Below are 18,010 nucleotides of genomic sequence, written 5' to 3' on the forward strand. Positions count from 1 at the left end.
TGATGGCTCTATTTTATTTGTTTAATGCCACAGGTAGGCCTGACGCTTTACAGATTTAGCAAAATAAATATGAGGCCAACAGCTTTGGCAAATTCTACACATGAAAAGAATAATCTTGTCCCATGCAGATGAACTAGGAGGAGGGGAAGGGGAAGGACAGACAGAAGCAAAAAGAAAAGCAGCTCGGGCAACTCTCTTTTCCTTCAAGAGGGATACAATGAATTTGTACTGCCATATTATATCAACTTCCATGCTACTTTTTCATTCTTACCTTTACCACTTCATTATTGCTTGTTGTTAATCCATTGTTACTTTTTCCACTGTAGTAGCAAAGGTCCTGATGAGAAAACAGTGATGTTTTCTCACAGCTATTTGAATTGGTGTACGTTTTTGTATTTTAAAATGTCACCCTCCTCCAGCTGGTTGGCATGCAGATTTAAGGATTTGGTCTGGATCAACTACTAGTTTCTGCTTGTGATAGCCACATAGATCCTGGCAGAGCGCTGACTCCAGCAGCCTGACAAACCTTGACTAGCCAGTACATACCTTTGCCTTTGGGCTCACTGATGCACATTTTTAGCAAATACTCTGGCCTACAACTTCTGAATCATTTAAATTACATACCAGGTAATCTCTCTCTTCACAGTGCTCCATCTTAACATTCTGCTCCTACCTTTTTAAAAGTACGGTTTAATTATTCTCAAGTACTAATTCAAAAACAAATTTTCAATGCAGAAATTGAAAACAATCTGAAAACAGATTATGTATCATTATCCCGCCTGGCAGAATGCAACAAATATCATGAACCTATCTCACTCACAACACAGTAATGCAGCTAAAAATGGTCTTAGTGCTCTTAAAAGAAAACTTTCATTCAAGAGACGACTTACCATAGTTGTGAGAAAAAGGTATCATTTACTGCAGCACAGCCCTGCCTAGAATGCTGACTGAGGTTTCCATGGTTAACCTAAATTAAAATCGATTCCCTACTTTTTGGCAGAAGGTCTATAAGCTAATTTTCATCTTTTCTTCTTCAACTATAATTAAAAACATAGGGAAAAGGCTTCACATGCCTCAAGTATGAAGTTACATTAGAGTAGACATTTTTGCTTTTAAATGGCTACAATGCTCACCTTAAATCAAGTCAAAATTAAGTGGGAAAGTAGAATGTCGTTATTGCCTTCTTGTGATTATACAGTTAACAATAAATATACCCCATGCCTACAGGGGAATAACACCCTGCGTGCTAGACTTGGTTGCTTGTTCTAAAAGGAAGTGAACCTTAATGCATATTTGATCTGCAGTCACCATACAGTTCTGTTGCAAGAATTACTAATCAGTAACTTAGAAACAACAGAAGAGGGCAAGGGAACCTAAAAGGCTTTTTACAGCAATATTCAAAAGATATTCATAGTGAAGATGTGAAATGTATAATATCAAAGGGAAACATAAATATGTAAAATGAACAGCAGTTTGGCTTCTGTTCACATGCATAATGTACTTTGTCCATATAATAAGTGAGCAGATAGGTTCAGCGTGAGAGAAGTGTACAAGTGGGCCAGGTCTCTGGATGTGGAGACAGGACACAAGATGCTTCCAAAAGAGTCCTCTCAGCAGATAAAAACCACCCTGATTCCATAAAGGTCTTCTGATGACTTCCCAGCAAGTAGCCAGCAAGTGCACAATCCCAGATTAAGGTCATTCTTCTTACAAGCACTGAAAGGCATGATGTCACATTATAGACAGCTTTAATAAAAGCTCGGAGTTCACTGAATCATCATCTTACCCACTTCTGTCTATCAAGTACATCATCCACTGTTTGCAACCCTTCACAAGTTCTACTTCCCATCGTCTCTTACTCTAAAATATATCTATTTTAAGATTAATTGAAAGAACAGCAACATAAACATGGAATATAAACTTTTCCTACCCCCTAATACACTTAGCTTTTCAAATTAGTCTCGTGCAGCCTGCAACTTAGTGACACTTCATTAACATATGATTGCTACAACTGCTACAGAGTGTGGTGAATAATCTCTCTTTGTGGCATTTTGGGTTAGATAACTCACATTTCACCTCTGGTGGATGAGGTACAAATCATGATTTTGGAAATGCATTTGGGAAGGTGGGGAAGAAAAGCAAAGCACGGTGGGTTTTCCAAAGGCCTCTTCAAACCCAGTGGTCTCACCCCATTTCCCACCCTTCTCTCCCTTAAAGACTGACACTCTTAATCTAAAAAACGCTTTGGGTTGAAATAACAAGCGTGTGCCATGTCTGGACTGAAAGACATTAGCCTAGCTTTGTGAACAGCACTGAGAAGTCAATTCTATAACCACCTATCAGTAGACCATTTTGGGAAGGAATGGGTAAAATAAGGTAGGGGGATCTATTTTGCATTTCAAATTCTCCACTGGCAAATAGAAACCCTCACTTAAAGTAGAGGAGCTTGCTTTGAGTAATTTTGAAATATACAAACAGAAGCAACCCTATTAAAAGTCTTAAAACAACATTTATTCAGTCAATATGAGAAGAAAGAATTGTATTACTTAGAAAGTGCTTTTCTCACTCTCACCTTTCAACCATTATTCACATACAACCAAAATCACATCTGAATAAATTCCGCTGGCCTTCATTACATACCATCTAGTATTATTTATTTTCATATAGAATCGTTAGCGTACAGGATAGCTGAACACTTCACCAAGAGAGCTGATTGTGAATTAAAGAGGAGAGGCAGCTTCCAGTGTGAAAATTCAAGAGGTGAAAAAGATCCCCAGGTTAGATGTGGAAGGATCCAGAAACAGAAGGCTGCTTATCTTCAGTAGGTGAAAAGCAATGTCTGGAGCAGGGGGAACAAAATGGAAAGTGAGAAATAACAACACTCAAAGATCGCAGCTGTGTGAGAAGACCATGGAACAAGCAGATAAAGCATATAAGATGAAGCAAGTTCATCTGAATTAGACTCATGGGCATTAAACAAGCCAGAAATATCAACAGTGCACAGGGGGGAAACTGTTCGTTTCATTAGAGAGAAGGCTAGGAGTTAAATTTTCTCATCTGCCACACACTTTCTGGTTAGTGGCGGGGACGTCACTCAGTCTGTGCCTCAGTTCCTCATCCATAAAAAGCAGGATGTTGTGCAGAAAAGCCACAAATGGTTCAGGGGACAGTCAAGTGATAGGGGCAAGCCTACACAGACAGCTATACCTAGCTGATCACTGACGAAGGAAAAAAACGGGGAGAGAAAGTGGCTACAGTGACCTGACCTACCTGAATTTTAGAGAGGAACACAAATGTTACAGACCATGACAGATGGATGTACAACCACAAGAAAGAGAGATAAATCTCTGACCATAAAAGCCTGGAGAGAAAGAAAAAATTCACCAAATAAGAAGGGTGACAATGCACAGACAGATATATTCAAATGACAAGGCTGACTAAAATTAAGAGCAGAACAAATATCTGAATGTACCCTCAAAGGAATGCTCTCTAATTTCGGGAAGGTGTTATTTGGGCACCAGCTACTGCTATGAATAGTGGGTACAGTCTATTCCTATCAAATATACAGGAGAAAAGAATGAGAAAGTTATAGACAGGAAGAAATAGGGTTCCTGCCTGGGAGTGGAAGAAGGGAAGGGAAGGGAAGGGAAATTCCTTCAAATATAGAGCAAATGGGGAAAAGACCCTTGCCACGCACAAGAACTTCAGCCTAAGAAGCTGGCACACTGGGATTCTTCCATTCGGATGCGAGTTCTAGGCAGAATGGAGGGTGACTGGTACAAGTGGTTGTTAAATAAGATACAGGTAGCCGCAAGATGAACCTCATGTACCAAAAGCAGCAAGCAAAGGAGACAAGCAGTCTGCAGACAGACTGTCTGGTTGCAGAGAGGATCAGAGGGGCAGAGGAGACAGACAGCTGATCAGAGATGAAATTTTCCCTGAGGGCACAAACAACCCTCCTGAACACATGCGGGTTTATTTGAGCAGGTTTGAGCATACAAAGGGGCCAGGAGGAAGCAGGGAATGGATGGCACTGAGGCAGCGTGCGGTCACAGTGACAGTATTCCCTTGTAAAATGCTGAAGAACTGCTGGAAATCTTTACTATCCCTCTGGCCATTCCCCCCTCATTATTTGTTCTAACCAGTACTTGAAAAATAGGTTTTTAACATATGGGTGTATACAGATAAGTAAAATAAGTAACCAAGAGCATATGTTAAATTATTTGCTAACCCCAAATTCATTCTTTGCTATTTGTTATTTTCAGAGGGGTAAGTATGACAAAGCAACGCACATTAACTGCAGGAGGCATGTCCCTGTCCCAGGCAGCCCGCTCCAGCCTTAGAAAGCCTAAAAACACAAACCAGACCACAGGTGGGAGGAAGCAAATAACACTGTCCCCATGTTACAGATTGAGAACAAGGAAGACAGCTAGTAAATGATTTTCCCAGGGTTTCACAGGAGGTCAATGGCAAAACTGAGTATTGAAAGCCTCTCTCTTCAGCATCCATCTGGTGCCTCAGTCACAAGGGCACTGTATCTCTTTTAAGGGCATTCTATTTCATCCTCAGAGTGTCCTGGTAAGAGGAGTCTTTGAAATGTATATAGTGAGTTTATATACCTTCAAGTTTCATTGAACCATGTTGCACTTTCCCCCCTCTCTCTATTTCCAGCTCCCTTGCAGTCACTTTTGGTCTGAGCTCAAACTAACAGTACTGCCACCTCCGTCCACAAAGCCAGCCTTTCTATCTACTTACAGTTCTGTTGGTGAAGTTACTGAAGTCTGTCACTAAGATTTCTTTGATCACCTCTGGTGTGGAGACCACCACAAACATCTGGCGACCAATGTAGTACCTACAAAGAAAGAAAAGAGTCATTTTAGCAGATAACATCAACCAAAGAACCATCACCTTCTCCAGAATACCTCTGTTGGCTTGCAAACACTTGCCATGAACAAGTATCACAGAAAATATATTCCCTTGGGTAAATCAGTATCTTTCCCCATCCTCTCAACTATTAAAACAAGAGGCATGGTCCTGGAATTTAAAGGAAATGGCTTAAAACCTTTTCATAGAATCACAGAATCGTTTAGGTTGGAAAAGACCTTTAAGATCATCCAGTCCAACCATTAACCTAACATTACCAAGTCCACCACTAAACCAATTAAGGGTAGAGTAGCAACCCCACACCTCCTGGCTTGGTGGCTGGATCATTTATAATGAAAGTAAAAACTAGGAATCATTAAGATTGGAAAGGATCTCTAAGATCATCATTCCAATCATCAACCCAACACCACCATGCCCACTAAACCTTGTCCCGAAGTGCCACATCTACCCGTTTTTTTGAACTCTTCCGGGGATGGTGACTCCACCACCTCTCTGGGCAGCCTGTTCCAATGCTTGACTACCCTTTCCGTGAAGAAATTTTTCCTAATATCGAATCTAAACCTCCCCTGGCACAGCTTGACCCCATTTCCTCTTGTCCTATGGTTATCTACTTGGGAGAAGAGACCTACAACCTCCTTTCACTGATTTAATCATTATTCAGCCAACATTTCAACATACAGGTTTACACACTCTATGCCCACTATGAATTCTGTACAAAGTGATGTAGTATCCACTAAACAAAACTACAGAGGAGCAAAACATTAGTACCCAACAACCCAAACAATCATGGAAGACCTACAAAATCAGTTATCCTGCAGTTAGCCACATGAAATGTCTCTCCATAGCAAAGCTCTGCCTACAGTGAGCCTTTCCAGAAGTCCCCCCCATCATGGCTGCATTAAAGGCACACTTCCACCATTTCTACTAACACTGGAACCAAGTGCATCTCAGACCCCAGGCTGTGCATTATCGTGAACATGACCATTTAACAAATACCACCTGAACCTTACATAACACCAATGGGGGGGAGGAAGGAAAAGGTCCACCAAGTATAAAGAAATGAATAAAACTTTAGAGGGCTGGGTGATAGGGGTCTCTCACTCTCTGCTCATACACCCTCTATCTTCTGCTTCCAGTTTAATCTGATCTTTGGAGCCAGGGTCTGTCCTTTGGGGACTTCACACCATTCTGGATGCTGGAGAGGTACCGGGACCCATCCCAACCCCACAAATCCTAGGGGTGCAGAGCTCCCTTCTCCAACAGCATTGCCCCCAAGGCCCACGAGCACTCTGTGCTTGGCTGCTCTGCAGGGGGAGGAAGGAGTACCACCAGCAAGCAGCTCTTGCCTGCAGTCCCTACCTTTGCCGATTGCTGGACCAGAAAGACTATACAGGCGGTGCTGCCATTGCTCTGCCAGCAGAGAGGAAGAGGAGGCTGGAGGCAGGCACAGGAGAGCCAGGCAGCTCAGAGCAGAACACAAGAGCAATACCACAGATGCTGCAACACTGTGATAATATCGATGCTTAATCATTTTGGTATATTGATACTAAGCTATATCATATTGCTTATCACCTGTCTACATTGCAGTAACAGAACAGACAAGCAAACCCTGGGCTGAATTAAATTTAGTAACTGGAGGTTCCCATGGCAATGAAGCTGCAGCAGCACTGATTTCACCGGGGGCAAACAAGTCAGACAAATATCTTGATTCCAAAGCAGGGTTTCACAGTCCACCTTGACCCCCATACCACCAAAACTCATAACAAACAAATGGCAGGGAAGAACAAGAAAATAATTTTCTTCAGGAAGGAAGAGATCTTCTTTTCTTCTCTGGTGGGTTTCAAGAGGGAACTGTTATTTCCCAAATCCAACTCACAGGCTCCACTTGAACCTTAGATACAGGTTGTACATTCTACTAAAATAAACCTTTTTCACCTCTCCCAGTTTGCTAAACCACAGCGAAGTAGCTGTCTGTTAATGGTCAAACTTTTCTTCAGAATCCTAACAGGTGCATAAGAAAGAGCTGAGGCCTCATTTTAAAGAGTGCTTTGATCACAGTCTTTGGCAAAAGAGGATAATGCCCTACGTGCCCCTTCCCCATGTGCTTTGTACAATTTCTCTGGCATTAACGAGGCAAAGCAAGCTCCCAAGGCGAAGACCTGTGCCACTCCAAGCCTACCCAGGATGATCAGCCATGAACACTAACCTCTCATGCTCACATCTTGCTTTTCTCTTCCCCTCTCCAAGTTTATCAAGTTCCTTGTCTCATTTAATGGTTAGTGACTGATGGTCCTCCAACACACAGCTTTTCACAGGGACCAAATCCCTAACACCAGATACCAAATCTGAGTCAGAAGCTGATTATGTCTACACAGACAGCTTAACCCTGACCACCAAAAGGCACCGCATGATACATCATGCAAAGCATATGTGTGTGTGTACGTGTGTGAGAGACACTTGCAGTTTATTTTAAACTTGGGAAGTTGCAGAGCTCCAGCTCCGGTCCACTGGAATAACAGGATGGTACTCACAGTCAGAGCCCTTACGTCACAGTGCACTTTGTGTTTGAAAGCATTCAGGACTAAAATTTGGGACAGGAGCATCTCCTACTCAAGCTGCTTTTATGAGAAAGTGACTCACAAGCCAAGTTTATGCAAACAAATCTATTCATCATCCTCCAACTCAGACCAGACACCCGAACTCCCAGTTCTGCTTCCACAGCTAAGCTCTTTCTTTTTTATTTACTCTTCTCTAACTTTCTATCTATAGGCACCTGTTTTTCCTTTCCTTGTCCAGTTATAAATAAAGGCAGAGAAGGAGAAAGAAGAGAAGGGAGAAAAAAAAAAAAATCTCCTAAAATTAATAAACTGAAAATACTGCAAAAATATCTTAAATTGCTTTTTAACCAAAGTTCTGCCTGCTTTTAAGGAATGACTGCTGTAAAGCACACACCGGCCACCATCTTTTATTGTACCCCAAACAGTCAAAGCTCTCTTCCTGGCTTTTTTCCATTCTCCTACTTTCTATATAAAATCTTTCTAACCTTTTCTAGGACACAGGAAGAAGAGGGTGTGTACGGACATGCTTTGGAAATCAAAATCCACAGGCTAGGAGAATGACTTCCATGATCTTCCCTGAAGTTAATGAAAAAGGACAAGAACAGCGAAGTATGAAACAAGATCATCTGAGATATTTCATTTAGAAAACACAGGTCCAGAACCTGCAAAGCCACCAAAAATGTGCTTAATGAAGTTTTAACATATTTTAAATCCTTTGTGGGATCAAGGCCTCAGTCACAAACCAAGAGGATATCTCCCAACTAGATTTTATTTTACTTTTTCCGAAATGGCAAGTAAAAGATAAAATCCTCCTGAGCAATAATCTATTCTTCCCAAGTAAATAACATATTCACCCCTGCCATGTAACTTCATTTTGATTCTGTATTACTACATGAGGATATCACCAGCCTCACATAGACTTAGATTTATTATTGAACAAAACCCGATATTCTTGTCAGATTTTAATAAATAAGAGTTTGAGAAAAACAAAAGCCTCCCGGCAAGTGCATTACAAATGGATTCATGAATAATTTAGGACAGCACTTTTTATTAACTTTCTCTAGGTTAATCTTTTCACAGGGCTTGTCCACACGCAGAAGTCCTACCTTTAACTACAGTGATACAGTACCACCACGCTTCTTGACCCAACCCTTTGTAATATTTTCATGTAGGGCATTCAGGATGTAATACAAATGCTCCTGACCCTCTAGCTTACTCCTGCACAGAAATAAGAACATGTGAATGTAGTACGGTGTCCTCTGTCCACACAGGAATCTGTTGTAACACAGCCTTACCAGCAAAAATAAATTTCATGAGCCATGCATGAGTGTAATTTTCAAGTGTAGATGAGGCCTCAGTTATTTAAATTATGCCATTAGGGCAGTTTCTACTAAAATTCAGTTTAAATTGCAGCCCTCCAAAACAGAGAAAAAAAATCCACATTTTTAGACCAGCAGCTTTATCTTCGTTGAAAGGTGAGACAGGAAAGACCTGGTACCAGTACATCAACAGCACAAGGACAGCGTGAGCTTCCTCCAGCAGATGAAAGGGTGGATGAGGAGCTGTCGCCCCAGCGGACTGCCGGTGCAGAAGCGGGCAGCTGTGTGCTGCACCATCCCCAGGAGGGCCAGGCAAGGAGTTTTTCAGAAGCGTTTGACAGAGGGCACGGATTTACTCCCACAAGCTACAGAAAAGGCAGGCTGCCCTCCAGTGTGTTCACCAAAGGGCTCACAGCTCAAGGGGGTAGTTATGTTATAGTATATTGAGCAAAAGAAGTCAGTCTGCATTCAGAGCATTTTAATAACTTAAGAGGCTACAAACACCCAACACGCTCAACTGCAGCGGTTTGGTTCGTAAGAGTAGACAAGCACCACTCCCAGGGCAATTAATGAAAGGGACAGAGACTTGTGCCTCATGTTCACCCAGGATGTTGAGGTCCTCTTGGCAAATATTTAGTCATTTAGTAAATGCGCCTTTTCTTTTACGGGCAAGAATAAGCAGCAATCCAGCAATGATTTCCTGCTGGTTTGCGTGTGCCCCACCATTGCTCTCTGCAGAGATGTGGCCCAGGTGTCCCAGCTCATACTTAGCGCCTGCCATGGCCATGGCCACGGCCACAGAAGTTACCCCATGGAGGTAAGAGATGCCCGAGAGATGAGCTGCTGAGTCCAACCACGAGTTGAGGCAGGAGCAGTGAGGTGAGAGGCAGGTTGGCCTGCCCCATCCCTCCTGCAACACCCAAGCACACCATCTCCCTTTCCAATGTTTGCCAGGGACCACCCCGCCAGGAACGCAGATCTCTGTTCTCAGGCAATGTCGCAGATCAATCAGCTACTTTTAACTTGAAGGATCAATTTAGCATTATCCTTTCTGTGCCCCCAAGATCTCTCTGGTCACACTGCACGGTCACCCGCTGCCGAGAGCATCCCTCAGGTCCTGAGCCACGGACATGCTCTCGGAGCAAAGCACACAGCAACGTTGCCTTGCTGCGCAGGAAAAGATGGAGCGCGCACGCAGTACATCGTGGCAGAGGGCCACACGTTTTTGTGAAACACCCGTGTGGGAAACACCTGCAAACCTTTCACCTTGTTTATAGTGCTGCTGTCAATTCACAGAAGACTTTGATCTCCCTATCTATTATCAGTCCCATGTATTACAAACACAACGCATGAATCATAAAACACATATATGCTGTTAGGCAATAAACAAGGCTTTGTTTTCTATGCTGCAGTCTGGTAAAGTACACAAAGATCATCTGGAAAGCTAAATGAAAATAGAAAATTTTGTTATCCGTATCTTCCTCAGGGAAGAGTAAAGAACAAAAAAAAAAAAAAAAAAAAGAGGAGGAAAAAAGGAGAGGTATGCAAAGACAGAGAAATACAGGGGAAAAGGCTAATTTTTTTAGGAGACATTTCCTTTAAAAAAAAGTTCCTTGATCACTCTGCCTCTTCTGTTTAGAAACACCCATTCACTGCAGGCAGAGAAATGTAAAAAACGAATAGCACACCACTTGTTTAAAATAGGACTCAAACCTGGTGTTACTTGCCTACTTATTTCAGAGGTCAGCAAATTGATTTGTCACGAGCACTGTCCCCTTCCAGCTCTTGCAGGCAATTCAGACTCTGTAGGACTAAGCGATACGTAACGTGCCATGAGTCCCGTTATTATTTGTGTTGTATTAGCAGCTAGAGGCCTCCAAGGTCCCCAGGCCCTAATTTGGCAGGAGTTATACATAAGTAGGAGGCTTATTCTAGGCCTGCAGAGCCTACAATTTAAATAACCTGGAGGAACAAACAGTGGGGAAAACAATGTCCTCCATTTTCCACCTGAGGGACTGGGGCACAGGCAGGTACAGAGGAGCCAGGAATTGCCAGCAATCAGCTATTTTTTTTGACTCCCTGTTGCAACAGAGCTCTTCAGCTGCCATGTACACCTGGAAATCCCATGCCGGCTTTCTTCAGGCAGGGGGAAGGCTGCTGGAAAGTTGGGAGCTAACTCTCGTGCCACTTCTCCTGCACCCCAGGCTGTGACTCTAGCTGGCAGGGTGCCTTCCTGGACTATTTTTATAAAGCACTGACAAGCTGAGTATCTCCAGATTAGAGAACTGAGAAATGCACATTACTGCGTAAGGGGAAAAAAAAAAAAACAAACCACCAACAAAAAGCCACAATGCCCTAGAAACAGGTGAACTTACTGCACATGAAAATGAAGCCCCGGTAGCACTGAGCAGTCTCAGGCACAGAGAAAAGTTTCAAAGCACAGCTCTGCCAACACGCACACACATGCCTCAGCCAGAGACTAATCCAACCCATTGTGTAAATTCATGAAAAAGAAGACACGGCCACAGTGATTTCTATTTAAGAATAAATTGTTCCTCATTTCCTTTTTCGATGAACTACGCTTCTTTTCATGTCATGAAAGCTTTAAAATAAGCACATAGAACTATTAATTTAATTCCGGACTGTATTCAAAATATCATGTAACAGGATGCCCAGACATTCGCGCACACTTTCTGCGCCGCTCTGTATTGCTGTGCCTCCACCTCTTTGTCCACATACCCGGGATTAAAAATGCTATCTTCTACATACCAAGAACCTCTGCGCTATCTCAAACTTGCACCTTGCCAAAAGACCTCTGCTTTCTGACATGCTTAAGGAAGTATCAAAAAAGGAAGAAAATTCCAGGATTATTTATACTCTCCCCACCACTAAAAGCACAGTTATTTTTAAAGGAGCTCCTCCCTTGTCAGGTGCAGCGAGAGACTCGTGGTATATTTAAGGTTGACAGTAAGGAGAAGGAGGGCTGACTGGGGCATTACAAGGTACCGAGCTGGTAGAGTCTTTCAGGTACCTTACACCAGGGTGCAAACAAGACCTATTTCTGGGCATCTCTAACCCCGGCTGGGGTTTAGCAACTTGAGGATGTCACACACATTTACTAATCCCTTCCCCCTTCCAAGTGAGCAGTGCGGGAGACGCAGGCTCTCCATGGCTGTGTTAATTCATGAAATGAAATGAAGTAGATGACATTTACCCACATATAAGGAATGACAGGGATTAAATTAAGCTCACAAAGTGCCATGAAGAGAAAAAAAGAACACCTCTGAATTATATAAGCATATTTGGCAATCCATGTCCATTTGGTTTTCTGAGGCAATCCGAGTCCAGATCCAGGTGCAAGTATGAAAACTCATGCCCATGTTCAGAGGTTGGGAAGAGAAGCAGCAAAGGGGACGGACAGGGATGCAGAATCGTTTCTTTTCCTGCTCCAGGTGGGCTGCGGGAGAAGCCGGGCAGCAGGGCAGCGCGGAGCCACGGGGTCCCAGGCTGTGCTGCTCCGCAGCTGGGGAGCTGCCGCTTCCCACGGCTGGCGGGGGTTATTTTTATCTTGGCAACTGGGCGAAGATGATTGCCACCACCACTGCTGCTCTGCGTGCTTGCATCATACCGCTAGCGCTGATTAGCCACATCAGTATTCCACTTCATTAATGCGAAATGAAAGCTGTAAATAGGGTACTGCTTTTAGAGGATGCTACTGGAAATGAGAAATACTGTGATATTAATAAGAAACCAGTCGCTCCTCCCACCTGGGTTTGCGGTGCTATTGCTGCTGAGTGACGCTGAAAAGCGCTCATAGCTCTTCACCTCGGCAAGATCGCCAGAAGGCGGCTTCTAAATCTTTTCCCATGGTGTTTCCCACCAAGCTTGGACTGTATTAGTCTGTGTTTTGTTACCCGTGTTTAGACTGTGACATTTTCACCAAAGCTTGTTTTGTTAAGGCACGGTATGCCTGACTGACCTCATGTGACGGTGCAGCAGACGTTTCCTGTGGGTTTCAGCATATTTCTGTGCCCGGCCTTTCTGCGGGTTTGCGAGACGCGGCGTGACAGCAGTCTCATCTCAGGCTCTTTGCACCTAATTCACTACCAAAGTACTCCTTTGCCATACCCTGAGAGAAAAACCATCAGGTTACTATTTCCAGAACTCTGTATTACTATTTCTAGGGGACGCCACCTCCGGGAGATAGCAAACTTTCTGTGCCTCCAAACTTTACTTGCTACCATTTACACAGTGTTCATTTGTAGGGATTTGTATGCATCTCGTATTTATATTCAGCAGTGCTACCTATTTTTATCAGTGCAGTGAAAAAAATAAAAAGGCTACAAGATGGCTGAGGAGGATAAGCAGACAATGTTACTCAGGCTAAACAAGGGCAGCATTTTCTCCATCTTTTTTTTTTTTTCCCACATAAGGCAGGGAGAGGGATCTGCTGAGTGCTTATCCTGATTTCTAGTCAGGAGCTCTAAGCAGCTTCCCTTGACAGACAGGTAAGCAATTTCTGGGAAACAACAAGCAGTATTACCCTGGCAGGGCTACAGCCATTTCCTACAAGATAAATGGAGACAGAGCAGCGCACTTAAAGAAGATGAGGGATACGACCGTAATGCTACATCAAATAATACGGCTGAGAGAACACGTAGAAGAGGGGTGTGCAGCGCAGGGCTGCTTTCCAGCAAAGCAGGGGGCGATCCATCCGAACGGGTGGCCGTGAAGCCAGGGTGGTTCCTCAGTGTCCCAGAAAGCAGGAGAGTATGCACATGTCGTGGTACAGGCTCCAAGGAAAATTTGGAGACAGGGGACAAAAAGAGGACAGCATATGTGCGACCATACGGAGAAAATGAAACAGGAAGGAGGTCAAAGGATTTAAATATAATTTGTGATACTACAACATATCAAGATACAGCAAGCTATAAAACAGGATGACTATAATAAAACCACAAGTGTAATAAAGTTGCTAGTTACCTGTCCATCACTAAACTTCATATAAGCAAAAACACTTCAACATGACTAAAACAAAACCCGTGTGATCTGACTTCTGCCTCTCAAAGTGTTTCTGGCCATGATAAGATTGAGGTCTGTATTATTTTTCCTCCCTGAGACCTGACATCAGGGTACAAAGAAAAGCCATCCATAAGTCTGCATTTCTGCAACCTTCACCTCATATATACTTTACTTATCATGGCCAGGACTCAAGTGTGACTAGAGTTCTTCACGTCTCCAGTTTCAGTTAGCCATTTTAGCCCTGAAGGAAAGAAAAGGCTTTCAGAAAACACTGAGTATCTCTATCTGCTGAAAAGTCATGTCCTCATATGTATCTTCAAAAGAGGCATTCAGAACAGAAGCATTCAAAATCAGTAGGCTGTTTCTGTTTTAATTCTGCACTTTATCTTTGATTTCTTCGTAGGCAAGACAGCTCATCTGCCTCCTGTAACAACGATCAGCAGTGGTGGACGATACAATATTTTATTTTTGAACGTGTTTGAAATAAACATATACATAATTTGCTTTCAGTCTACTCCTTCTTACTGGCATTTTAATCTTAAATCAATGAGAGAGTTACAATATATTGCACACCATCCCTTTTTATTCCTTTGCTCTGTTTATGTTAATGCAGATGGATGCATTTCTGAAATAATACTGTCTTAATATTAGAATATTTTAATTCCTCAATAATAGATAGGACTCAATATACTGATTTTTTTCATCATAAACATAACATGATGAAATGAGTAAGCCAAATTAAGTTTTGTGTAACTACACATGCATACACCATTTTATTGAATAAGAAACAAGACACTTTGACTTGGCCATGGCTACCAGCCTGAAAATATCTGAAGTTTAAGCAAAAGAAAGCAGGGTTTCATATGTAGGAAGCAATGGGCAACCTATTCATCTGGTCTGTGTGCCATAAAGACACAGATCCCAGCCGACACTGGGCAGCCTTACTCAGGCAAGTAAAGGTTTGCCAGACTGGCCACGAGGGGGACAGTCATTGGGACTCACTTTTCTTTCCCGATCTGCCTTAAAAAAACATGTTGAAACAAAGAAAAAAAGGATAGCAACCACCTACTGAGCTCCTGGGAATGTACTTTTTATGCTACAGCGTACAAAATGCACACAGGAAAGATTCATTTTTTAAAATCCTTGCATACCTATGGTAGTGTGTGCTTTTCCTATACATTCTTAAGATCTACATACATACACCCAAAATAATTTAATTTTCTTAATGCATTATTAAATGCACACTAAGCCCAATAAAAGTCATTTCCCAATGCTTTATACATTTATCATGAAACCACTAGCAGAATTCTTTACAATAAAAATGCTAGCCGTACACATGACCAAACTAAATTATCTAGGGAAATGGCTAATATCTGACCATGTGGAAACATTAGAAAGCAGGGCTTTGTTATAGGACTAGAAGGAAAAATAGATGTATTTTCTTACAGAAAAATTACAATGATAAAAATATTTTTAATAGTAAAAAACACTGCAGCTCCAGGAAATTTTCCTGAATCAATTCAGTCTGTGTCACGCCAGACTTTAAAAACCCATTAAAAACAACCATGATAAATTTCCTAACCTCTTTCAGTGCACCACGCAGAAGACAAAGGAAACTGCAATTCAACAGAGATAGAAAAGAAAGAAAAGAATGGAAAAACCTGATAGCTTGTGTATCAGTGGTAACATCCTTGCTAACAACGGGCAAATCTGTGCCACAAAGGACAAGAGGAGCAGGAGCAATGTGTACAGCTGACAATGGCACTCCAAAGTAATGACTTCCAGGAAAATCTGCTGTTACAAATGGACAACATGCTGCTGAGAAGTAGTTGAGTCACAACCTTCATAACATGGCAAATTATTTCAGCCTAAAAATGGACATACTGAAAAACAGGATGTATACGGCTCTGGTAAGGCAACTATGGGGATAACATCCTACAAACGGCTAATACGCTCACCTGGTTTAAATTATTAAACCTTGCTGAAATCCATGCACATTCAGGGACTTTTCCCAATATTTAATGCACAGTGGTAAGTCACAGATCATGTTTCAAAAAGTAATATTAGTAAAAGCGCTGCCTAGTTGACCCGTGTTCCCCTTACCACATTGTACATATTATCAGTTTTAACAAGCACGCTTCTTTTCCTGCTCCCTTTTTTTTTTTTTTTTTTGGGGGGGGGGGGCAGTTGTATAACAAATGGCATATACATCACCATATCCTGAAACAACCCAAATCCCTGAGGACGGAAGCCCACTTAGCCCTCTGGAAGAGTACATTTAGCCCTCTCCTCTTCCGCAGACGTACCCTTTCACCATGGAGCAGCAGGTCCTGTTCACCCACCCCCTTCTTCTGACGGCCAGCCGGGGTGCAGTGTATCACACCGACGCTGGCACCCAATTCCCATGTGTGCATTGCACATGTCTGAGCTCTCTTCACCGCTGCATTAAACAGATAACCTGGGCCCACACCTGTCTGCCCGGGGACATGAGTGAGATGCAGATTCAAGAATTTCTCCTCTTTGGCTCGGTCACACCTGCTTGGCTAAAGACCTCAGGACTCCTGCGGACCTGCCTCATTTCTGAGTTGTCCGAGTAAATGTTATCATCCAGCACCGCTTTGCTATGTTACTCCCCAAATCCTCTGGATCTCCGGAATCTGCTGAGGTAGTTTCCTATAGCCCTTCCCCTCCAAACAGCCGAGCGTACATGAAACACCAGCAGTCATACTTAGGATTTCCGAGAACATTTCTGAACCAAAAATTGCATTTTTAATTGCTCAAAGTCTACGTAGAAAAAAGGGAAAACAAGTAGATTTGAAAGCAGACCAATGTAAACACTTCATATTCCTTCTAAATATACAGGTATTGGGGCAAGATCAAGTGACTTGATCCTCACACAGCAACAGAGGTATAGCAGAGATACAATCCACTGAATCTATTCATAACCCCTATAAACAAAGGAAAAAGAAAAAAACCCCAAGTACAACTGTAGGATGAACCATCACTGAAGTAAATATATTGATCTATCAAAAATGATTGAAGACTGACAATAAAAGGGTTATAAATGCTTAGAAGAAAGAGAAAGCAAAACCACAAAACCAACCCATTGAAAAACTCCCACCTGCATTCACAAGGAAAAATGGACTGGAACAATAAAACACAATGGCAGTGCCTGTACGTCTTTGATAGCTGCCCCTCCCAAAAGCTGGAACAATTTTGCTATAAAACCAAGCAAATGAAAATGTAAATGCATGAGCAATCATCGGGGGGATTCAGATGCTTCGTGTCCTGTAGGCAAAGAAGGAAGGGGGAAAAAGGTAAGAAAGCAAGAGAAGGCACCACTTTTAATATTTGTAATTATTGATCATGCTCTCCTTACCTGGAGCATTTTTAATCCAGCAGAGACCTTACAGTTAAATATGAAAGGCTGCCTGCATGGCAGTTTTAGCGCTGCCAGCAACACCCGCTTGTCCTCTGACCTCAGCACAATCCACTGCTTTGACTCCTCTGGCAGGAGGCGGCAGGCAGGGACAGCCTGCGGATTTTGGGGGTGCCAGCCAGAGCGAATCATGTAACGGCTGCCTGCAGAAATGCAATATTCAAAATGGCAAGCTCAAAAGAGGCATGGGATGGGGAAATAGGCTGAGCACAATGCCCAGAGCAGTCCTATGAGTATGTATAAACACAGTGGTGTATCAAAGGGGTATCAGGGTCTACTTGAAGGCTTACAAACTGTGTATTTGTTTAAGTATTTTGCTAAGGAAATGAACATGAGGAAAACTACAGTAGTTTCACAAAACTTGATTCTGTTCTTCACTGTTGATGAAAATCCAGTTGCATTAGTTATGGGGCAAAAGCAAATAAAGTGCCACTGATGCAGGAGAAAAGTTGAGTCTGTACAAAGAATAAGTTTAGGTACTTCAAGTATTAATCTTCCTGTTTCACAATACACTTCTCTGTCTCAAAAGTTAGCATTTAAATTATTTTAATAGAAAATAATTTACTATTTAATGGCTAACGCCTTTCCATATGACATTACGTTACCATCTGACCTATTTTATCATTTGCCTCTGTGCTCCACTTGTAGACCTACTTTCTCTTTCTCCTGCACCATGCACAGCTTATTTCCTCCTGGGCCAAATGGACAGCCAGTGAACATATAAAATCGTTAGGCTTCTTTGGTAACATTTTACTTTGGCCCTTCACACAGAGTGTTTCATAAGATGT

At 42.5% G+C, this 18,010-nt stretch overlaps 1 protein-coding gene across 1 annotated transcript in view; it reads right to left on the reverse strand.

Annotated features, from left to right (window-relative positions):
- TBXAS1 (thromboxane A synthase 1) overlaps positions 1–18,010 on the reverse strand; it is a 231,588-nt gene that overhangs the window by 123,132 nt on the left and 90,446 nt on the right. Inside the window, exon 4 of the mRNA XM_075706989.1 lies at positions 4,756–4,852. Coding sequence (XP_075563104.1) covers positions 4,756–4,852 — 97 coding nt within the window. The remainder of the gene's footprint in view (positions 1–4,755; positions 4,853–18,010) is intronic.

Source organism: Pelecanus crispus, chromosome 1, assembly GCF_030463565.1.
Source record: "Pelecanus crispus isolate bPelCri1 chromosome 1, bPelCri1.pri, whole genome shotgun sequence".
Classification (NCBI taxonomy): Eukaryota; Metazoa; Chordata; class Aves; order Pelecaniformes; family Pelecanidae; genus Pelecanus; species Pelecanus crispus.